Here is a 26,220-nt window from a genome sequence, read left to right as displayed (position 1 = left end):
TGGTCCATCCCTGGTCTGTCACGGGTCTGTCCTTTGTCTGTCATGTGGTCCGTCCCTGGTCTGTCACGGGGTCTGTCCATGGTCTGTCACGTGATCCGTACCTGGTCCGTGTTTGGTCCGGACCAGTTGCTCACTGGTCTGTCACGTGGTCCATCCCTGGTCTGTCACATGGTCCGTCCCTGGTCTGTCACGTGGTCCTTATCTGGTCCGTCTGTGGTCCGGACCAGTTGCTCTGTGGTCTGTCACGGGGTCAATCCCTGCTCTTGGTCTCACCCGTGGTCCGTCCCTGGTCTGTCACGGGGTCAGTCCCTGGTCTGCCATGGGGTCCATACCTGGTCTGTCTGTGGTCCGGACCAGTTGCTCTGTGGTCTGTCACGGGGTCCATACCTGGTCCGTCCATGGTCTGGACCAGTTGCCCAGTGGTCTGTCATATGGTCTGTCCCTGGTCTGTCACGTGGTCCGTTCCTGGTCCGTCCATGGTCCGGACCAGTTGCCCACTGGTTTGTCATATGGTCTGTCCCTGGTCTGTCACGTGGTCCGTTCCTGGTCCATCCGTGGTCCGGACCAGTTGCTCAATGGTCGGTCAAGGGGTCGCACCTGGTCTGTCCGTGGTCCGGACCAGTTGTTCAGTTGATGCGTCAACAGGTGTTTTCATATTAAATCAACAGATGTAGTCATATTGAATCAACATATGTATTTGAATTTATGGGTGACAAACATTGTTGTTTGTTGTCAGGTGGTGGATTCTACAGCCTCAACACAAAAACTACAGTGCCGTTTGTCAAAGATGAAAGGTGGATTTTCCGAGTTCTGTGGAACGCAGCATAAAAACGGCAGAAGGTGACGTCACCATGGTGACGTCATCCACCACTGCCGCGCACACAACGCCAAGTAGCAGGTGGAGGTGATGGTGCCATGGCGAGCCTGGAGCGAACACCCACCAAGGACGCAGCCCGGAGCCTGGAACCGGGAGAGGAGCGGCCCGGGCCAGCCAGCCCCGCTGAGGAGCCCCGAAGCCAGAGCCGCATCTCAGCCCTGATGGACCGAAGGAGGCCGGGAAGCACTGCGCTGTGGGCTGCAGCCAACACGCTGTTCTGGTGAGATTCTAGTTTTTGTGATTATTAGAATAATAATACTAAATATGATTATGATTATGATTATGATTATGATTATTATTATTATTATTATGATTATTGTTATTATTATTGTTATTATTATTATTATTATTATGATGCTGATGATGATTACAACGTGTTGTGGTGAGCAGCATGACGCAGGGATATTTGACATATTATTCTCCGTTTCTACAGTATAATTAATAGTTGCATACATAACAGTGTTTCTCTGTGTCGCTGCAGTACTCATTGTATAAATATGATTTGGCTGCAGCATAGTAATATTTACATAATGTTCCATGTGTGTACTTATTACACTTATATTGTATATTTGCACCGTGTGGCTGCCCAACTGCAGTGTTTGAATAAATATTGAATAAATACTGCTGCATACTGTACATGCTGTGTACACCGTGTGTACTCCAGGCAGTACCACCATACACAGTGTGTGCTCTACGCAGTATAACTGTACACACGCAGTGTGTACTCCAGGCAGAACCACCATACACAGTGTGTACTCCACGCAGTATAACCATACAGTGTTTACTACAGTTGTTTCTCCTCCTCCAGGCAGGTGGTGCTGTGCTCTGCCCGGACCTTCAGCCTGATGGCGCTGTCCCTGGCGGGCGTGGTCGTCTTGGGGGCTGCTGGGGAGCTGCTCTCCCGGTGGAGAGGTAGATAGACGTCCATCCTCCTCTCCCTTAACGACAGAACGGCATTCCACACTTTCACTTCCTATTCTACTTTGTTCTATCTAGTTTGTCCCTAACCCTCTTGCTCATGCTCACAGTTGGATGTAGACCACGCCCCCTTTACGTTGAACAACTATCTATGGTGCATTCAAAAACCTCTGTTCTTTGAATAACATTCAAAATGCTGGGAAACTGGTGCATGTTTGAACTTCAATAAAAACACAGTAAATGTTTCTATTATTGTATGGGTATTAAACAGCATGTAAAACCCTATAAATCAAAAATAAAAACAGTCAATTTTTATATTATTTTATTGGTATCGAATAGCATGTAAACCCCTATAAATCTAAAATAAAAATGCAGTTAATGTTTCTATTATTGTATTGGTATTAAACAGCATGTAAAACCCTATGAATCTAAAATAAAAACACAGTAAATGTTTCTATTATTGTAATGGTATCAAACAGCATGTAAACCCCTATAAATCTAAAATAATAGCCCAGTAAATGTTTGTAAAATTGTATTGGTATTTACAGCATGTAAAACCCTATAAATCTAAAATAAAAACACAGTGAATGGTTGTATAATTGTATTGGTGTTAAACAGCATGTTAAACCCTATAAATCTAAAATAAAAACACAGTTATTGTTTCTATTATTGTATTGTATCAAACTGCATGTAAAATCCTATAAATCAAAAATAAAAACACAGTTAATGGTTGTATTATTGTGTTGGTATTAAAAAGCATGTAAAACCCTATAAATCTAAAATAAAAACACAGTGAATGGTTGTATTCTTGTATTTGTATTAAATGGCATGTAAAACCCTATGAATCTAAAATAAAAACACAGTGAATGGTTGTATAATTGTATTGGTATTAAACAGCATGTAAAACCCTAAACATCTAAAATAAAAACACAGTAAATTGTTGTATTATTGTATTGGTATTAAAAAGCATGTGAAACCCTAGAAATCTAAAATCAAAACACAGTCATTTATTCTATTATTGTATTGGTATCAAACAGCATGTAAACCCCTATACATCTAACGTAAAAACCCAGTAAATGTTTGTAATATTGTATTGGTATTAAAAAGCATGTAAAACCCTATAAATCTAAAATAAAAACACAGCAAATGGTTGTATTATTGAATTGGTATTAAACAGCATGTAAAACCCTATACATCGAAAATAAAAATACAGGAAATGGTTGTATTATTGTATTGGTATTAAACAGCATGGAAAACCCTATGAATCTAAAATCAAAACACAGTGAATGGTTGCATTATTGTGTTGGTATTAAACAGCATGGAAAACCCTATGAATCGAACACCCTAACCCTATGGTTGCCGTCTGCCAACCTGCAAGTTTCTCTTAAAGTGTCTTGCTCAAGGACACTTCAGTATGCTACCAGGAGGGTCGGGGATCGAATCGGCAACCTACCGCTCTATCTTCTGCCCCCAATCATATCAGCGTCAGAATCAATTCCAAGTCCTCCCGTCAGTATTTTAGTTTCTCGGTGTGGGTCTAATGGGTCCGTATTGGTGGATTCCACCACATTTCACAGAATTCCACTGGAAACCTCCAGGATTTCCTGCTTCATGTACACTTCACTTTTCATTGCTTTCTTCTTTCATCGCTGCTGTCGGACTTTAAAGCAACACTGTGTCACTCTTTTACCTTCAAATATCTTCAGAATCATTTTGATGGTACACAGACTTGTATGATGCAGAATGGCACTTCTCTCAGTCCACGGCTCTGGGAAGCGGCGCTGTAACCTAGGTGCACACTATTTTGGCTTTGTAACGTAGACTGTTTTTGAAACGTGACCGATAAGGTTCAAATTTGTCCACTAAATAAGTTTGTTTTGGACACCTGACTGAGTTTTACGACCGTGGTCTAAAAGTGCAATTACACTCAAACTGGAGGGGCGTCAAATACCAAATGCCAAAAGTTTCATCGTGCTACTTTAGGAAGCTTTATTGCTGTGTGTGTTTTTTTTTACTTTTAATCTTGGTGTTTTTGGCACCGTCATTTTCAGTGACGTCTGGTCCGACATGGCCGGAGAGAGTCCCTCGGTCCTATCCAAACGTCCCCGCATATAATCACAGAGTGCAGATTGGGCAACATTGGAGACCTGTAATACGTAGCTAACACAACTAAACTGGACACCGTGTAGTGGTGCCTGCAGCTATATTTATTATTATTTTCTTTTATTTTACTTTATTTTATTGTTTTTTTCTCATTTCCTCATTTTAAACTAAACAATGTTTTGTCTTTGCAGGGAAACCCTCCGTGCACAGCCCGACCGGAAGGTAGGTGTGTGCGGGAGCGTGCACGTGGTGTTACACATCTGTCTGTCTGTCTGTCTGACTCTGTCCCTCCCCGACCTGTCTCTCCTGGCTGGTACAGATTGTTTTCATCTGCTGTTGTCTGTCAGAGGTGCATCGCGGGTCAATTAGATCCTGGTGAGGGCGTGTGAGGGGGGCTGGTGTCAGGGCGGGGCCCTGTGGGAGGGGCCCTGTATCAGGTAGTTCGGGCTCCATCTCTACATGATCTCTGCATTGATATTTAAGCACCAGATGATGCCATGGCGACGGCAGATCCTTTTCCCAACATTCAAGAGGAAGCCATTTGAACATTTTAGCAGCAGCTGTTGTTTCCAATTGTATCATCTTCTGTTCATTGTTCTTGTTTTTATTCATTTTTGTTATTGTTTATTATCGTTATTATTATTAATATGATTATTAATATGATGATGATTATTATTATTATTATTATTCGTCTTCTTCTTATTATTATATATATATATATCTATATATATTTTTTAATTATTATATTCATGTTTTCTTTAAATAGATCTTGAATTCAGACAAAGCAAAGCACTGTAAACTTTATTTCTTTGGTCGATGGATTTCTAGGAAAGACTCAAGGAATTCTGTTTATGCCACAGTGCACGAGGGTGTGAAACCTGATGAGGGGTGTGTGTGTGTGTGTGTGTGTGTGATGTTGCCTAATTTTCTCTGAACCACTGACACAATGGTGCTGCATCAACAATGTTTGTGTCAATAGGTTCCATAAGACAGGCAGACAGGCAGACGGACGGATGGACAGACAGGCAGACAGACAGACAGGCTGGCAGACAGACAGACAGGCAGGCAGGCAGACAGACAGGCAGACAGGCAGGCGGACGGACGGACGGACAGGCAGGCAGACAGGCAGGCAGACGGACAGACGGACAGGCAGTTAGACAGACAGGCAGGCAGGCAGGCAGACAGGCAGGCAGATAGACAGACAGACAGACAGACAGGCAGGCAGGCAGACAGACAGGCAGGCAGGCAGGCAGGTCCTCTTTCCCCTTATCGTCTCATCTTTCTCAGAACTCATGTAAAGTTTCTACATCGCACTCGGTAAACACATCATCCCATGAGGAGTGAGCAGGGTGGCTTGTGAGATACGTTCATACATTTATTTGCATGTTTTTGCATTTAATTATCTTAATAGAAATTGATTTATTCTTCCATTTATATTAATTCATATTCATTTATATTCTATTCATTCCATGAAACACATCAAAGGGTTCGCGCTGAAGATATTCCATCATCCTTTTTATTTCTATATTTTACTGGTGATTATGTCATCAGGTCAGCTGAAGGGGCGTGGTCACGTTCAGCCCGCTGACCTCTTCTTGTTTTGGAACGCTCACAGCCCAATCAGGAGTGGCCTTGTGGGCCACGCCCCCCCGCTCCCCCCATGTCGAGAGCCCTGATTGGCTGTTTAGAAACAGGAAGTAGCTGAGTCATCCAGAGGTTTTAACAACATGGAGGATACATCAAGTTGAACATGTTTGTGATCATTTGAATAACAACAGTTGATAATAATAAAAGTTGAACAAGCGCTGGAGTCAGTAAGAGAAGACTGACGTCCATTTATTTATTCATCAGTCTTTTCCACATTTCCAGATGTTCTTTCAATGTCTTGGTTGGAGGCCCTACGCACGAGTCTCAGAACGCTTCAGAGCCAGTGACAGTTTCCTACCGCCATGTTGTCGCAGGTTGCGAAGTTACCACTGAAATGCTCCAATCTCCAAGTTGGATTTCCTAGAGAACGCAGGAATAGTACTTTCACTACTTCCTATAAGTTGACACACAGTGGCCGTTGCGTTGGCATACGGGGGCTATTTGGTTGCCCTCAGGTGCCCTCTTACCTCACCATCTCAGGACCCAGCGCCATGTTGTTTCTCTGTTGTCTCCACACCTCATCTGCCCACGCCCTAGTGATCCTTATGGCCACCCAGTTGGAATTTTGTGTGACCGCTCTATTTTTAGACGGGCTGGTTTGAAATACCCGAGCTGCGGCTTCATTCAAGATAAACACCGACTGCCCTGGCTCCGCGCGCAACCTCAACCTGAACCGAGTTTGGCTTCCAGAAAGAATCCACAGACAGGAACCTGATTTCCTCCAAGCTCAGACCTTGTTGTGGACGGTGAATTGTCTGGAGGATATGTCTCCTGTGGACAGCAGAGCAGGACTCAGGTAGGACCCTGCCTCCGAGGAAACGCTGCCGCCTTAGTCCTGTTTCTGTCTCTTGGTTTGACCGCTTAACAGATTATCGTCCGTTGGTTTTTAACATTTTGAAGTCTGATCGGCTGGCCAGCCACTTTGCCGTTCTACTAGTCAGCACCAGAACCAAAACCCATGAGATGGAGGTTCAACATGTTCTTCTTCTCAGGAACATCACATCACACACGCAGCTCAGACATATTTGGTGGTTTGCACTCGGAATGTAAACAGGTATTAGCTGCACCAGAGTACGATCGCTGCCAACACCTGCACCCACGCACGCGGTGGGGGCGGTAAACATATTTAGGCCCCCCCCGTCGCCGGCTGAGAGCTCGGCTGTTTGCACGGCATTCCTCGTGTTGTCGGTGTCGCTCTATATTTAACGTGCTGTCATCCGGCTGGTTAGAGGCTCAGACAGGCGGCTGCCACTCGTCCCTGTCAGTGATTACTGAGTGGGTGGAGCACCTGGATTGGATGGATCTGGACCAGGAGAAAAGATTGATGGATGGATGACTGATGATAAGTGGATGGATGGATGTGGGAGTTGAGGGAACTCAGCTACCACAATGAACATTTGGTCTAAGTCTCCTGTTGAGAGTCAAGTGATTTGAGACCTCACCTCCCACTGAAAAAAACGTTTATACCTTTATATCTTTAAACATCATATATTTGAGCGGTCTGGGTCGGGGTGTTTCTATGCAGGGATCGGTTGGATGTGGGCAGAGACCTGCCGGCGGTTGTAGCACAGAGATTTTCTTAAGGTACGTCCCTGGTTGTTTCCGTCTGGACACCTCAGCCCCCCGGTGGCTGTGAGCCGCTCGACAGGGAATCGAACCAGGCCTTCGCTCCAACGGAACTATGGTCTGGGTCTCCTTCCCGGTTCTGTCCAGTCAACATGACCAATGCCACAGTATGTCGTGTTGTATCGGCCCAGTTGTCAAGCAGCCATCAGCAGAGCACCCGGTGCTGCTGATGGCTGCTCAGCCCCTCTAAGGCCCAAACTTACCTCTTGGTCCCTTTTGTCCAGAGAAGATTACATTTTTACAAAAAAGTCTCCGGCTTGTTAAATTTCACCGACAGGAAGCAGCGGCAGTCTCAGTGTTAGGGTGTGAGTGTGTCAAATCAACCTTGTGGGGATATTTGGGTCGTACCATGTGCTCTGGCTGGGGTGCACCTGGGCTGTTCCAATTAAAGTTATTGGTTTATAGTTTCAGTTTCTGTGTTGATGTGTAAACCACTTTGTGTAATTTAACAGAATAATTATGTATTTGTTCATTGTTAAACATTATGTTTGTGAAACTTTAACTATCATTTAGAATGGTATGTACCAGTGGGCGGGGCCTAGTCCAGTGGGAGGGGCCTGGACTATATAATGCCTGGGCCTGTCTCAGAGTGTGGAGACACTGGGGGCTGCTGGGCTGTGCAGACCTGCTCCATAGCGCCCCCTATATGATATTTGATGTATATATTTTAATACTTCATTCGTTTGGATCGTTTTGTGGTTGAGGTCGACCAGAATAAATGGGTTTGCTCCGACGTCTCTGCCGTCAGTACTTTTGTAGGTACTTTCAACCCTCTGCCTGAGAGGCTGAGCTACGTGTTGCCGTAGTGATTTTCCTAGAATTCTTCATGTTGTTTTAAAACATATTTCACAGCTTGTTGTATATTAATAATGTTCAAAATGCTCCTTTCCTCAGCCCAGGCCAGCCTAGTGGACTCCAGCTAACCGAGTCTAACTGTCTAACTGTGTCTTCTCAGCTGGGAGATGATGGACTCCGTCCAGGCACCTGGTTCTGGTCCGGGTTATGCTCCTGGTTCTGTCCCCAGTTGTGGTCCCGATCCAGGTTCTGGTCCAGGCCCTGGTTCTGGTCCTGGAGCTCAGCTCAGAGTGTCCTTCAGACTCTTCCTGCAGGAGACTTCCTCATTTAAGCGGCAGAACCCAGGAAAGGTACAGCTGCTGCTCATCAAGTAGCGTCAGGTAGCGTCACGTGGCGTCATGTGGCGTCACCTCGCATCACGTAGCATCGCGTGCTGTTGCGTCATGTAGGGTCACGTGTCCACGTCTCGCATTACGTAGTGTTGCGTGCCGTCGCGCCACGTAGCGTCGCGCCACGTCGTGTCACGTGGTGGCGTGTCGCATCACATGGCGTAGTGTCGCGCCACGTAGCGTGGCGTCGTGTCACGTGGCGGCGTGTCACGTGGCGTCGCGTCGTGTCACTTGGCGTCGTGTCACATAGCGTTTTGTCACGTAGCGTCACGTGGCGTCGCGTCAGGTAGCTTCATGTCATTGCGTCAGGTCGCCTCACCTAGCATAACATTGCGTCACGTGGTGTCGCGTCACGTAGTGCCACTTGGGGTCACGTAGCCTCACGTAAATAAATAGGTTCAATAGGTCTATAGGTTCCAGTGTTGGAACCTGCTGACTTGACTTTTTATTTTAACTCATTTAGTAATGCAAAAATTACAATAAAGGAGTTACCACTCTGCTAACCACTTATCAACACCATGTACTTCATGTTTTTGACAGATGATTTGTTCAGATTTTATCGCATTATCTATTTTTGTGCAATCCCTGATGTGCAATGTGTCAAGATATCTGCAATACCCTTAGCACTCTGGTTCCTATTTATGGTGTATGGATTTTTTTTCTATATATTTTATATTGTTTATAGTGCTTACCTTGATATGCTCTCTATTTTCTGCTGTCCCGTTTTTGCTGCTGGAACAATATAAATTTCCCAGGTGTGGAACTAATAAAGGTTTATCTAATCTTAGGAACCACCTTATCAGATGGACTCCTGAATGTTTTATAGATTAACGACACAGATTAAGATGAGTCGTCACTGATTAACCCCGGTACATTGATATTGATACGCACCTTGATGCAGCACAAGGGAGTTCCTTATCTAATAATGTGCTAATCCTGCTGTTTGGGTGTAGTTCTGCCTACTGGTCTGCAGCGTGTGCTCCTTCCTGGCCGTGTTGGGTCGCTACGTTCCAGGGATTGTAATCTCCTATGTTATCGGTGAGTTCCCTGAACCTGTAATCTGATTTAATCAGATTTTATCATTTCAATGTGATCTAATCAAATTACATCTGTTCTGATCTTTTATCTAATCTGATGCAGTCGAATCGGATTTGATTCCGTCTAATTCAACCTTCAAATGTATTGAATAGATTGTAATTCCATCTAATGTAATTCAGTGTAATCTAATTTACTCTAATCAAATCAGATTCAGTGTAATCTAGTCTGACTCAGTGTAGTCTGACTCAGTGTAGTCTGACTCAGTGTAATCTAATTTGACTCAATGTAATCTGATTCAGTGTAATCTAGTCGAATCCACCCTCTGTCCTCAGCACTGGGCTTCTTCCTGTGGCCTCTTGTCTCTTCTCATGACTTTATCTTGTGGCTGAAGCCGGTTCTGCACAAGCTGGACTTCGGTGTTGGGGATTTCCTTCACAAGATCAAAGAGAACCACGGTAACATTATCAAGATAAGAAGAACATAGGGAAAGAACATACTATAACAACATACGATAAGAACACAAGTTTGCTATATACTATAGTACTGTAGTATAGTACTTTATTCATCAAGAACTGACGTCAAATAAAGACTCATATTTCGGACTAAATATGCATTTTCCTTCAGTAATTATCCTCAGGTTGATGATCATTAATATTCCCAGAATGAGATGTGAAATATTAAAGAGTTTTATTTCAAGTTGGATTCTCGAACATTGATAAGAAATATTGATTATTAGTATTGGTTGTATTGATATGGATGTTATCTGCTGCTGTTTCTTCCAGAGAGACGTCTGGTCCAGGCCGAGGCCGAGCAGCAGAGCATCGAGGCGGACCTCTCCTCCATGTTCCCCCAGGTCTGCCCTGAACCAAGCCAATCTAATCAATCAGTTAGATCAAGCCAATCTAATCAATCAGTTAGTTCTGAAAACGGCCTGAGGTGCAGCTGGTGTCATCTCCTTCAGACTGGATGGATGTTCAACTGGGTCCAAGCTCCCCCAGTCTAGATTGAAGAGTTTCTTTGTTTCCTCCTCCTCACAACCTGGTAGGTTTCAGCCCTTTCTCCAGCTGGATGCTCCATCCCTCCATCAGGAGGAGGAGGGAGGAGGGATTTCAGACAAAGCAGCATGATGCTACACCACAATCTACATTTGGTTTTATTGCTAAATTCCCTGTTTTCTGGTGTTTTTTTCATTGCTGCACTTTAGTGTTGTTGCTGGTGTTAAACCCAAATGGGAGACCCCTGGGTCTCCTCCCAGTTGTCCCAGTACACCTCCAGAGGGAGGCCAGGAGGGGGCGTCCTCTCCAGATGAACAACCCAACTGTCTCCTCTCATTGGAGGAGCAGTGGTCTCTAACGGTGCACAGCAGCGCCCCCTGTAGGCCAGACACCCATAGTACCGCCAGAACCCCAGGAGCATGCGCTCAGAAGTCTACAAAACATGAGCTCCCAGGGATCTGTGAGATCCTCTACCGCCGTTCCCATGGCGACCCTCACTTCCTGTTTGGGCTTCCCAGATCTGTCCAGTAGGCTCTCCCGTCTGTTTGTTGTGGAACCATAAGGCAGCGGCCTGACATAGCTTCATCAGGCGGTGCCATCCGAGCGCTGTGCGCCACAAGACCCTTGCCTGTAAGCTTCTCCCTGATCCGGACCAGGTTTTCCCAGGTTCTCCCAGGTTCTCTGATCTTGTCTGTTGGGGGCTCTTTTGAAGCGTTATTTGTCTGGACCCTCATCTGAGTGGTGAATTTACCATGTCTGGTCGCTAGAGAGCAGAACCCCCAGATCACAAGCGTAACAAATCAGTACCTGGCCCCAATGCACAATTGACGAACCACATTTACATTTACATTTACATTTAGTCATTTAGCAGACGCTTTTATCCAAAGCGACTTACAAGGGAGAATAACATTCAGCTACATTGCGACAGAGATTAGTGTAATAACAACATTGGTGTAACAATAAATACTGCAAGGTGGTGCTAAGTAATTGTAGATTAGGACAGGAGGTACTCACTGAAGAGCTGGGTCTTCAGGTGCTTCTTAAAGACAGAGGGAGGTCCCCGCTCTGGTCATTTTTGGCAGCTCGTTCCACCAACGTGGAACTACAAATGAGAATAGCCTGGATTGCCGTGGCTGTATGGCCGGCAGAGCCAGGCGACGCTCATTTGACGAGCGCAGCATCCGGGGGGCAACATGTGCTCTTACAAGAGCATTTAAGTAGGCGGGAGCATTCCCAGCAATCACTCTGTAGGCCAGCATAAGAGACTTGAACTTGATGCGGGCGGCTACAGGTAACCAGTGGAGCTCGATGAGCAGCGGAGTGACATGTGCCCTCTTTGGCTGGTTGAACACCAGTCGTGCCGCCGCATTCTGTATCTGTGAACCAGGCCCATCCCCCCCTCCCGACAACAAGAAATAGATCCAAGGCTGTGCATACGAATATGAATACACCCCTGAGTATCAGGGGCGGACTGGGACGTAAAATCCACCTGAGCATTTCATGGCCACAGCAGGGGGGCATTTCTCTGTGAATGGGGGAAGGGCATGAACCATTGGTTCGCCGGCGGGCGTGGTAATCCCGGTGGCCGGTCCGCCCCCGTCTCTGACTTTGCCCGGCCGTTCGGGAAATCTCATGCTTTTTGTGTTTTATCAACATGGCACAACACCCGGTTTTCACCATGATGGCCCACGCTCACGGCCCCTTGGAGCTCTAGGCCCCAACGCCACCGTATTGGCTGCATCTTTTGAAATTATGCCTTGGCCCCAAATTCACTGGGGAACACAAACCTTTCACCACATTAAGGGTACGATTCCAGGAGAAGGGGCTGGGACATGGGACCTTATTTGGAGTTCCACCTTCCCTGCCCACAGGCTGCCAAACAACACACTACAACACAACACACTACAACAAAACACACTACAACACACTACAACACAACACACTACAACACAACACACTACAACACAACACACTACAACACACTACAACACACTACAACACACTACAACACACTACACTACTGTACAACACAATACAACACACCACAATATAATACAACACAACACACTACAACACAATACAATACTATACAATACAATACGACACAATTTTTTTCACAAACACAGTACAAGGTGTAAATATCCTTTGTGTGCAAGCACTTTCCAAGAGAGTATATTTGACGATGGAAGGTTGACACAGAGGGGTTTTCAAGTGGGCATCCTCCTTCCTTAACGTTTCATTGATGAGCCCATGACGCCTCTGGAGGGCTCAACAGTGACTTCTGGCGTCCCAGAAGCATCCCCCTCTGTGTCACCCTGGCCTGCTACTCGGGGCCCAGCAGGGGTCTTGCCTATTCATCCAAAGCCATTGGCTGCTTCTCTCTGCTAGCTCTGACACAGCTTTGATGGCTAGGCGCCGGCTCTGGCCTCTGATTCCCAGGTCTTTGAGCAATCTGGTGGTAGATGTTGCCACGAACCCTCTGCACCCCACTTCCACCGGGCGGACTTCAGATTTTGTGCTTCAGCAGCTAACTCGGCATAGCGTAGATGTTTTCACTCATAAGCCTCGTCCACTGACTCCCAGGGTATGGTAAGCTCGATGATGAAGACCTTCCTGAGAGAAGGGGACCAGAGTACCACGTCAGGCCTTAGGGTGGTGGTTGCAATCTCTGGAGGAAATACAATTTGGGTTAGGGTTAGGTAAATACAATTTGGTGGCGTACTTCCTCCACCACCATTTTCCTCCGTTCTGGAGCTGTGGCTCTGTTCCAAGCTGGGCGGTTAGTTGTTAACCCAAGGCTTCCTCTTCCTTGCTGAACATTAGGAGGCTGCTCGGATACTGTTGGGATTGGGTCATCTCCGATGAAGAATTTAAGGTCAGAAAGCACTCCCTTCATGATGGAAATGCTGCGTGACTTGGATGGTTTTACCTTCATGCGGGCCCAGCTGATGTTCTCTTCCAGTTTTCCGAGCAGTCTCCTGGTGCATTGGGCAGTGGTGGTCAGAGTAGTAATGTCATCCATGTAAGCTCTAGGAGGGGGGAGGCGCAGGTCCGAGTTAAGCCGTTGTCCGCCCACCACCCATCTTGAGGCTCGGCTAATGACCTCCATTGCCATTGTGAAGGCCAGGGGTGAGATGGTGCATCCCGCCATGATGCCAACTTCCAGGCATTGCCAGGAAGTGGTGAACTCAGGGGTGGTAAAGCAGAACTGCAGATCCTGGAAATAGGATTTAACCAGTGCTGTGATGGTGTCTGGGATATGGAAGAAGCTGAAGGCAGCCCACAGGAGTTCGTGGGGCACTGACCCAAAGGCATTGGTGAAGTCCAGAAACACTACGTGAAGGTCCCTTTTCTCCACCTTTGCCAATTGGATCTGGTGCCAGATAATGCTGGAATGTTCTAAACACCCAGAGAACCCTGATATTCCTGCCTTCTGTACAGATGTATCAATGTACTTATTCCTTTGCGGGTATTCGGACATCCTCTGAGCTATGACACTGAAAAAGACTTTACCCTCTACGCAGGGAGATTGGTCGAAATTGGCTGATGTTCACTGCCTCCTTCTTCTTTGGGATCAGGACCCCTCCTGCTCTACGCCACACTTTGGGTATACTCCTCCTCTGCCATGCTGTTCTCATGAGCCTCCAGAGAAACCTTAGGACATCTGGTGCGTTCTTATACACCTTGTATGGAACTCCATTTGGCCCTGGGGCTGATGCTGTTCATGCCTGTCGGACTGCATTTTCCACCTTTTTCCAAGTTGGAGGGCCAGTCTCGATCTGTTCTGGTGGTTCAATTGGTGGAATGTAAGGTGGAATGGTCTGCTGTTCGTGCCACCTTGGGTCAGAGGGTGTTGTCTTCAAGTGATCCTCCAGGTCTTTCTTTGTTGTTTTTAGAGCTCCATTTTTCTCCCTTGTGAAGAGACTTTTTAGGATCTTGAAGGGGTCTTTATAGAACTGTGTTCTCGTTTGTTCTTTCTTGCTTCTGTATTACCGTAGGTTCTCTGCTCTGCAGAGAGATGCCAAGTGGGTTTTAATATCAGCTTGAAGCACGCTGATACCTTCCTTTTCCACCTCAGAGCCTTTTTTCCCTGTTTCCTAAGTTGTCTCTTTTCTTGGATGAGGTGCTTGATCTCCTGTTGCCTCCTGGGAGTTGGTGCAGTTGGAGCCCTTTTCCCACCTTTCCCTTCTTGTACTCCAAAGCGTTCTGCCCTTTATTGGTAGATGATTCTCTCCAACTTCTTCTCCACTGTGCCTTTAAGTTGCTCCAGGGTCAAGGTCAAGTCGGTGTTGACGTTTTCCCACAGTTTCTTGTGAGCAGCACAATACAGGCCACTACAATACAATACGACACAACACAACACAATACAACACAACACAATACGACACAATACAACACAATACAATACAACACAACAATAAAACACAATACACACAACACGATACAACACAACATGAGACAACATATTACAACACGATACAATACAACACGACAATACAACATAATAAAACACGATACAACACAATGCAACATTACAATACAATACAACACAACATGATATAATACAACACAACAATAAAACACAATACACACAACGATACACACAACATAATACAACACGATACAACACGACAATACTACACAATACAATACAACACGACACGATACAACACAACACGATACAACACAACACGATACAACACAAAACAACATGACACAACAATACAACTCAATTCAATACATGACAATAGAACACAATACAACACGACACACTACAACACAATTCAATACAACATGACACGACAATACAACACAATTCAATACAACATGATACAATAGAATACAACACGATACAATACAACACGACACAACAATGTGACAAATAATCTCTTAAACTTGAACTTGAAACGTGAACTTGAACAATACAATACGACACAATACAACACAATACGACACAATACAATACGACACAATGCAACATGACAACACAATACAACACGATACAATACAACAATAAAACACAATACAGACAACACAATACAATACAACACGACAATACAACATAATACAACACAATACAATTCAACACAATGCAACATTACAACACAATACAATACAACACAATACAACATAATACAACACGATACAATACAACACGACAATACAACACGATACAACACAACATGATACAATACAACATGACACGTCAATACAACACAATTCAATAAAACATGATGCAATAGAATACAACACGATACAACACGACACAATACAACGCAAAACAACATGACACGACAATACAACACAATTCAATACAACACGATACAATACAACACGACACAAAAATGTGAAAAATAATCTCTTAAACTTGAACTTGAAACTTGAACTCGAACAATACAACATGACATGACAACACAACACAATACAATAGAACATGACACAACAATACAACAAAATACAACACAATACAACCTAATATAATACAACCCAACACAATACAACAAAATTCAACACAATACAACATGACACGACAATACAACACAATACAATACAATCTAATATAATACAACACAACGCAATACAACAAAATATAACACAATACTATACAATACAATACAACACGATACAAAACAATACAATACAACACAATACAACATGACACGACAATACAACACGATACAACACAACAAAATACAACACAATTCAAAACAATACAACACAATACGACATGACATGACAATACAACACGATATGACATGACATAATACAATACGACAATACAACACAATACATGACATTACAACACAACACAATACAATACAACACAATACAATACGACAATACAACACTATACAACACAACAAAATACAATACAACTCAATGCAACATGATACGATACAACATGATACAACACAACAAAATACAACATGATACAACACAATACAACATGACACGACAATACAACACAATACAATAAAATACAACACAATACAATACAACACGATACAATACAATACAACACAATACAACACGACACAACACAATACAATACAACATGATACGATACAATAGAACACAAAACAATACAATACAATACAATACAATACAACACGATACGACACAATACAACACGACACGACAATACAAACACAATTCAATACAACATGATTCAACACAACACGATACGACATGACACAATACAACACGGTACAACACAACACGTTACAACACAATACAATACGACGATACAACACAACAAAATACAACATGACACAATACAACACAATTCAATACAACATGACACAATACAACACAATTCAATACAACATGACACGACAATACAACACAATTCAATACAACATGATACAATAGAATACAACACGATACAACACATACAACACAATACAACATGACACAATACAACGCAAAACAACATGACACGACAATACAACACAATCTCTTAAACTTGAACTTGAAACTTGAACTTGAACAATACAATACGACACAATACAACACAAAACGACACAATACAATATGACACAATGCAACATGACAACACAATACAATACAAAACAACACAATACAATACAACACAACAATAAAACACAATACACACAACACGATACAACATAATACAACACGATACAATACAACACGACAATACAACATAATACAACACGATACAATACAGCACAACACGATATAATACAACACTACAATAAAACACAATACACACAATACGATACACACAACATGAGACAACATAATACAACACGATACAATACAACACGACAATACAATACAACACGATACAATACAACACAATTCAATACAACATGACACGACAATACAACAAAATACAACACAATACAATACAACATGACACGACAATACAACACAATTCAATAGAATACAACACAATACAACCTAATACAAAACAACACAATACAACACGACACAATACAACACAATTCAATACAACACGATACAATACAACACGACACAACAATGTGACAAATAATCTCTTAAACTTGAACTTGAAACTTGAACTTGAACAATACAACATGACACGACAACACAATACAATACAACACAATACAACATAATACAACACGATACAATACAACACGACGATACAACACGATACAACACAACACGATACAACACAATACAACACAAAAGAACATGAAACAACAACACAACAAAATACAACACAATACAACACGACACAATACAACACAATTCAATACAACGCAAAACAACATGACACGACAATACAACACAATTCAATACAACACGATACAATACAACACGACACAACAATGTGACAAATAATCTCTTAAACTTGAACTTGAAACTTGAACTTGAACAATACAACATGACACGACAACACAATACAATACAACACAATACAACATAATACAACACGATACAATACAACACGACGATACAACACGATACAACACAACACGATACAACACAATACAACACAAAAGAACATGAAACAACAACACAACAAAATACAACACAATACAACCTAATATAATACAACCCAACACAATACAACAAAATACAACACAATACAACATGACACGACAATACAACACAATACAATACAATCTAATACAATACAATACAACACAATACAACATGACACGTCAATACAACACAATTCAATAAAACATGATACAATAGAGTACAACACGATACAACACAATACAACACGACACAATACAACGCAAAACAACATGACACGACAATACAACACAATTCAATACAACACGATACAATACAACACGACACAAAAATGTGACAAATAATCTCTTAAACTTGAACTTGAAACTTGAACTCGAATAATACAACATGACACGACAACACAACACAATACAATACAATAGAACATGACACGACAATACAACAAAATACAACACAATACAACCTAATATAATACAACCCAACACAATACAACAAAATACAACACAATACAACATGACACGACAATACAACACAATACAATACAATCTAATATAATACAACACAACACAATACAACAAAATATAACACAATACAATACGATACCATACAATACAACACAATACAACATGACACGACAATACAACACGATACAACACAACAAAATACAACCCAATTCAAAACAATACAACACAATACAACACAACACAATACAACACAATACAATACAACATGACACGACAATACAACACAATTCAATACAATATGATACAATAGAATACAACACAATACAACCTAATACAACACAACACAATACAACACGACACAATACAACACAATTCAATACAACATGACACGACAATACAACACAATTCAATACAACATGATACAATAGAATACAACACGATACAACACAATACAACACGACACAATACAACGCAAAACAACATGACACGACAATACAACACATTTCAATATAACACGATACAATACAACACGACACAACAATGTGACAAATAATCTCTTAAACTTGAACTTGAAACTTGAACTCGAACAATACAACATGACACGACAACACAACACAATACAATACAATAGAACATGACACGACAATACAACAAAATACAACACAATACAACCTAATATAATACAACCCAACACAATACAACAAAATACAACACAATACAACATGACACGACAATACAATACAATCTAACATGACACGACAATACAACACGATACAACACAACAAAATTCAACCCAATTCAAAACAATACAACACAATACAACATGACATGACAATACAATACAACACAATACAATACAACACAATACAATACGACAATACAACACGATACAACACAACAAAATACAATACAATTCAATACAACATGATACGATACAACATGATACAACACAACAAAATACAACATGATACAACACAATACAATACAACATGACACGACAATACAACACAATTCAATACACCACAATACAACATGACACGACAATACAACACAATACAATAAAATACAATACAACACAATACAATACAACACGATACAATAAAATACAACACGATACAACACACCACGACACAACACAATACAATACAACATGATACGATACAATAGAACACAAAACAATACAATACAATACAACACAACACGATACGACACAATACAACACGACACGACAATACAAACACAATTCAATACAACATGATATAACACAACACAATTCAACACAACACGATACGACATGACACAATACAACACGGTACAACACAACACGATACAACACAATACAATACGACAATACAACACGATACAACACAACAAAATACAACATGACACAATACAACACAATTCAATACAACATGACACGACAATACAACACAATTTAATACAACATGATACAATAGAATACAACACGATACAACACAATACAACATGACACAATACAACGCAAAACAACATGACACGACAATACAACACAATCTCTTAAACTTGAACTTGAAACTTGAACTTGAACAATACAATACGACACAATACAATACGACACAATGCAACATGACAACACAATACAATACAACACAACAATAAAACACAATACACACAACACGATACAACACAACATGAGACAACATAATACAACACGATACAATACAACACGACAATACAACACAATACAACACGATACAATACAACACAATACAACACGATACAATACAACACGACAATACAACACAATACAACACGATACAATACAACACGATACAACACAATGCGATACAACACAAAACAACATGACACAACAATACAACACAATTCAATACAACATGACACAATAGAATACAACACAATACAACACAATACAACAACACAATACAACACAATACAACACAATTCAATACAACACAACACAATACAACAAAATACAACACAATACAATACAACATGACACGACAATACAACACGATACAACACAACAAAATACAACACAATACAATACGATACATGATCCAACACAACAATATACAACATGATACAACACAATATAATACAATGATACAACATGATACAATACAACACGATACAAAACAATACAATAAAACACAACACAATTCAACATGACACGACGATACAATACAACACAACACAATACGACACAACACAATACAACACGATACAATACAACACAATACAACACGATACAATACAACACGATACAATACAACACGATACAATACAACACGATACAACACAATACAACACAAAACAACATGACACAACAATACAACACAATTCAATACAACATGACACAATAGAATACAATACACCACAATACAACATGACACGACAATACAATACAATACACCACAATACAACATGACACGACAATACAATAAAATACAATACAACACAATACAACACGATACAATACAATACAACACAATACGATACCACACAACACAATACAATACCACAATACAACACGACACAACACAATACAATACAACATGATATGATACAATACAACACAATACAATACAACACAACACGATACGACACAATACAATACGACAATACAACACGATACAACACAACAAAATACAACACAATACAATACAATACAACATGATACGATACAACACGATACAACACAACACAACAACACAATACAATACAACATGATACGATACAATAGAACACAAAACAATACAATACAACACAATACAATACAACATAACACGATACGACAGAATACAACACAATTCAACACAACACAATACAACACAACAAAATACAACACAATACAACACAATATAATACAATGATACAACATGATACAATACAACACGATACAAAACAATACAATAAAACACAACACAATTCAACATGACACGACGATACAATACAACACAATACGACACAACACAATACAATACGACAAAATACAACAAGATACAACACAACAAGATACAACACAACACAATACAATACAACACGATACAAAACAATACAACACAACACAACATGACACGACAATACAATACAATACAATACACCACAATACAACATGACACGACAATACAATAAAATACAATAAAATACAATACAACACGGTACAACGCGATAAAACACTATACAATACAATACAACACAATACGATACGACACAACACAATACAATACCACAATACAACACGATACAACACAACACGACACAACACAATACAATACAACATGATATGATACAATACAACACAATACAATACAATACAACACAACACGATACAACACAATACAATACGACAATACAACACGATACAACACAACAAAATACAAAACAATACAATACAATACAACATGATACGATACAACACAACACAACAACACAATGCAATACAACATGATAAGATACAATAGAACACAAAACAATACAATACAACACAATACAATACAACACAACACGATACGACAGAATACAATACGACAATACAACACGATACAACACAACAAAATACAACAAAATACAACACAACACAACACGACATGACATGACATGACATGACAATACAACACAATACAATACGCCAACACAACAAGATACAACACAACAAGATACAACACAACACAATACAATACAACACGATACAAAACAATACAACACAACACAATACAACATGACACGACAATACAACACGATACGACACAGTACAATACAATACGACAATACAACACGATACAACACAACAAAATACAACACAATACAATACAACACGATACAATACAACACGATACAACACAATACAACATGATACAACACCATACAATACGACACAATACAACACAATACAATACAATACAATACGATACAATACAACACGATACGATACAAACAATGTTGTTGTTACACAGAAACACAGTAACATACAAAGAGTTTTGTCTTCACTCGCAGCAGCTCGTCGCTGCTTTCTGGAGGATTTGCAGAAAGTATTCACATCTGTTTTACTGCAGTGATCTTGGAGCAGATTTGAACAATGCTGTTCAGCCTGTTTCTATCTGTTACTGGCTGTGCAACCAGCAGCTACAAGAAAACCTCAGGATAAAAGTACAGGAGGGCAGGACTGACCGAGAAGGAATTCAGTTTGTGGAGAAGGTCAATTCTCTGTTGCCTCTGTTGCGTTGTCATGGTCTGATGCTGAACCTCAGCGCCATGTCGTCAGAGCACTTGACCACGCCCTCCTTGACCACGGCCCCTATTGACCATGCCCTCCCGAGTATTCCTGCATCCACAGTGCACCTAAGACATGGAACGGCCCGATCCCACCTGTTGTTTTGTCCATTTCAATGCTGGGAATGGGTGAAGTTTCCCGTTAGCCACCTTGCGGTCCTTCCTCTGATCCACTGCCGCTTCCACTGTGGCTCTGACGTCCTTTGCTCCTTCCTCAGCTCGACTCCTCCGCCTGCAGGGAGATGGCGCTGTCCGACACCGAGGCTTCCGACGTCACATGGACGGACAACGGGACGTTCAACCTGTCAGAGGGACACACGCCGGGGACGGACAACTCAGAAGGTGCTGCGGTTATTCCGACAGAACACCACTTGTTTGGGGCCGGGTGTGCTTGTGCTTCTTTTACTTGAAGTGAACTGGGCCGCGGGCAGGGTTGTGGGTTCAATTCCCTGTGTGATCACCGTTCTGTCCTTTCCCTCCAGACCTCGACAGGGAGGAGGCCTTCTCCAGCGGCCTCCCAGAATTCCCTTCGCTGGACAACGGTGTCGGCACCAACGGAGACGACGACGACGACGACCTCAGCATCGGTCTCCCCGCCAGCCCCCCTCGTCCTAAGGAGCGCCCGCCCCGCCCCCCTCGGGAGGCAGGCGACGTCCTGGACCTGGACCTGGTCCACAGCATCGCCAGCAACGCCATCGCGGCCGCCGTAACGGCTGCCGTGCGGGATAGGATAGAGGCAGCTGTGCTGTCCGGACTCCCAGAATGCACCGCTCCGCTGCCCCAGGACCAGGACAAGGATTCTGACAGCGAGGCAGAGGACTTTGAGCTGCTGGACCAGTCCGAGCTGGAGCAGTTGGAGGGAGAACTGGGACTGGGAGAGAAGAAGAGGAAGAAGGAGGAGGTGAAAGCGGAAGTCCAGTCCTCCTTCCTCTCCAAGCTGCTGGGACGCCACTGAGAGGGGGAGCAGGGTCCTGAGGTCGCCATGGCAACAGAACGCAGGTTCCACCTGAACTGTAGAAGTTGGAGATCCTTTAGAGGCAACAGAGGAACCTTCTCCACGGATCTGAACCTTCTGCGGTTTCACCATCACTCACACCGTGATGGTTCGTAAACCATCGGCTTCAAGTCTGGCTTGATCTGTTGACCTGTGACAACTTGGAATCTGCCCAAAACTCTTAAAAAATGTAGATTTGGTTTTTCACGAATCCTGCCGTCTTATTCCTCTCTTCATGGAAACAGGTTTCTGAGTCGTTTAACCACATCTTTTATATTTTATATTCTACATATATATATATATATATTTTTTTTTTTGTGAAACCGTCATGTTGAGGTACATTCATCGCAGTCTCATTCAAAGACAAACACATGAAGTCACATGTGGATAAAAAAAAACACATTAACAGGATATAATATATTATTCTACTTCCTGTCACAGGGTGGTCCGCAGCAGCATCTCCCTTTAGAGTCACAGTCAATCAACCGTCACAATATTGGAACTGATTAATTGTCGTACAAATACTTGCAAGTAACAATTTAATTGTTGTTTTGTGTTAATTTATGCCAATAGTGTAATCTAACGGTTTAATACTACACATTCTATTCATGACATCCAGACATTCTTCTCATGGTGGTTTCAAATTCCTTTGATGTTTGAATGGAAATGTGATTTCAAATCAAAATGATTAATCAGTGACATCCAGTCGACTGTACTTCCTCCAACAGGCCACTTACAGTCGCTCTGTGCCCGTTAGATTCGCACTGTGCCTGTTACAGTCTCACTGTGCCTGTTACAGTCTCGCTGTGCCCGTAACTGTCGCACTGTGCCAGTTACAGTCACACTGTGCCAGTTACAGTCGCACTGTGCCTGTTACAGTCTCGCTGTGCCCGTAACTGTCGCACTGTGCCCGTAACTGTCGCACTGTGCCAGTTACAGTCGCACTGTGCCCGTTACGGTTGCTCTTTGCTGTTACAGTCGCACTGTGCCCGTTTCAGTCGTACTGTGCCGGGTAACTGTCGCACTGTGCCCGTTACGGTTGCTCTTTGCTGTTACAGTCTCGCTGTGCCCGTAACTGTCGCACTGTGCCAGTTACAGTCGCACTGTGCCCGTTACGGTTGCTCTTTGCTGTTATAGTCGCACTGTGCCATTACAGTCGCACTGTGCCGGGTAACTGTCGCATTGTGCCTGTTACAGTCGCACTGTGCCCGCTGTGCCTGTTATGGTCGCACTGGGCCCGTTACAGTTGCACTGTCCCGTTACAGTCGCACTGTGCCCGTTACAGTCGCACTGTGCTGGTTAGTCGCAGTGTGCCAGTTACAGTCGTACTGTGCCAGTTACAGTCGCACTGTGCCGTTACGGTCACTCTTTGCTGTTACAGGCGCACTGTGCCCGTTACAGGCGCACTGTGCCCCTTACAGTCTCACTGTGCCCATTACAGTTGCACTGTGCCCGTTACAGTTGCACTGTGCCCGTTAGTCGCACTGTGCCAGTTTAGGTTGCACTGTGCCCGTTACAGTCGCACTGTGCCCGTTACAGTCGCACTGTGCCAGTTAGAGTCGCACTGTGTCGTTAGGGTCGCACTGTGTCGTTAGGGTCGCACTGTGCCAGTTACAGTCGCATTGTGCCCGTTACAGTCGCACTGTGCCCGTTACAGTGGCACTGTGCCCGTTACAGTCGCACTGTGCCGTTACAATCGCACTGTGCCAGTTACAGTCGCACTGTGCCCGTTACAGTCGCACTGTGCCCGTTACAGTCGCTCTGTGCCCGTTACAGTCGTACTGTGCCAGTTACAGTCGCACTGTGCCTGTTACAGTCGCACTGTGCCAGTTACAGTCACACTGTGCCGTTGCGGTCGCTCTTTGCTCTTACGGTTGCACTGTGCCCGTAACAGTCTCAGAGCGTCCTCTGACCTGGTTTCTATCACTTTGTCGTTGTTAGACCAGTTTGTTTATTTTACTGTCACGTCCGTTTGATATCACCTCTTTGTGACTTGGATGAACTTTGATGAAGATGGAAAATGAAGGAGCAGTTTCCCTCTGGTGATAATCCTGTCATATGTCACTTGGAGCTTCAACAAGATGCGTTGGTTAAATCGTCTGATAATATACAATAATAATACAACACTGCTTCCTGATGAGCAGATACTCTAAAGAATGTATTTCACTGTCCTCCATGTAACTGCCTTACAGTGAAACATCTACTCTACTGATTGAACCAAAATGTAGTTGTTTGTAACTCAAGAATGTCAATAAAAGATTTAACGATGTTGTGGCTCCGGTGCTTCAGGCTGTGTTGTGTGAGCAGAATAATACCAGTTCATGAGCAATTTGTGGAAACAATGAGCAGTGGAGCGGAAAACATGTGGATGAAACACAGATATAGGATAGAAGCAAAACCTACACACATTCATCATTTTGTCCCGATTCTATTCATTTTTGATCTTTACTCGGATGCTGCCACAATGGAAACTCATCTAACGATCACGTTTCATTATGCTCAATTGTTATCAATAGTAATTGTTATAATTATTACCGGAAAACTGTAGATATGGATCTATATAAAACTATTCTGAATATATTTACTACATTGTACACAGTACTGTGTGTACTATGTCATGTTTGTA

At 42.5% G+C, this 26,220-nt stretch overlaps 1 protein-coding gene across 1 annotated transcript; it reads left to right on the top strand.

Moving 5' to 3' along the window:
- Nucleotides 1-6,212: 6,212 nt before the first annotated feature.
- retreg1 (reticulophagy regulator 1) lies at nt 6,213-25,836 on the top strand. The gene is made up of 7 exons (XM_080011701.1): nt 6,213-6,341; nt 8,127-8,316; nt 9,309-9,393; nt 9,726-9,848; nt 10,176-10,246; nt 22,819-22,942; nt 23,083-25,836. The coding sequence occupies exons 1-7, from the start codon at nt 6,310-6,312 to the stop codon at nt 23,553-23,555; spliced, it is 1,098 nt and encodes a 365-aa protein (XP_079867827.1). The 5' UTR covers nt 6,213-6,309; the 3' UTR covers nt 23,556-25,836.
- The last annotated feature ends 384 nt before the right edge of the window (nt 25,837-26,220 follow it).

The sequence above is a fragment of the Zeus faber genome, assembly GCF_960531495.2.
Source record: "Zeus faber genome assembly, chromosome: 12".
NCBI classification, from domain to species: domain Eukaryota; kingdom Metazoa; phylum Chordata; class Actinopteri; order Zeiformes; family Zeidae; genus Zeus; species Zeus faber.
Note: the sequence above shows the minus strand (reverse complement) of the source record. Positions and strands in the feature narration are given on the sequence as shown.

Excerpts from the sequence above, each read along its gene's own strand:
- retreg1 (XM_080011701.1), top strand. The coding sequence starts at position 6,310 with ATGTCTCCTGTGGACAGCAGAGCAGGACTCAG. Across the intron at positions 9,394-9,725 it reads TGTAATCTCCTATGTTATCG|CACTGGGCTTCTTCCTGTGG; the intron begins GTGAGTTCCCTG and ends CTCTGTCCTCAG. Across the intron at positions 22,943-23,082 it reads GGGGACGGACAACTCAGAAG|ACCTCGACAGGGAGGAGGCC; the intron begins GTGCTGCGGTTA and ends CTTTCCCTCCAG.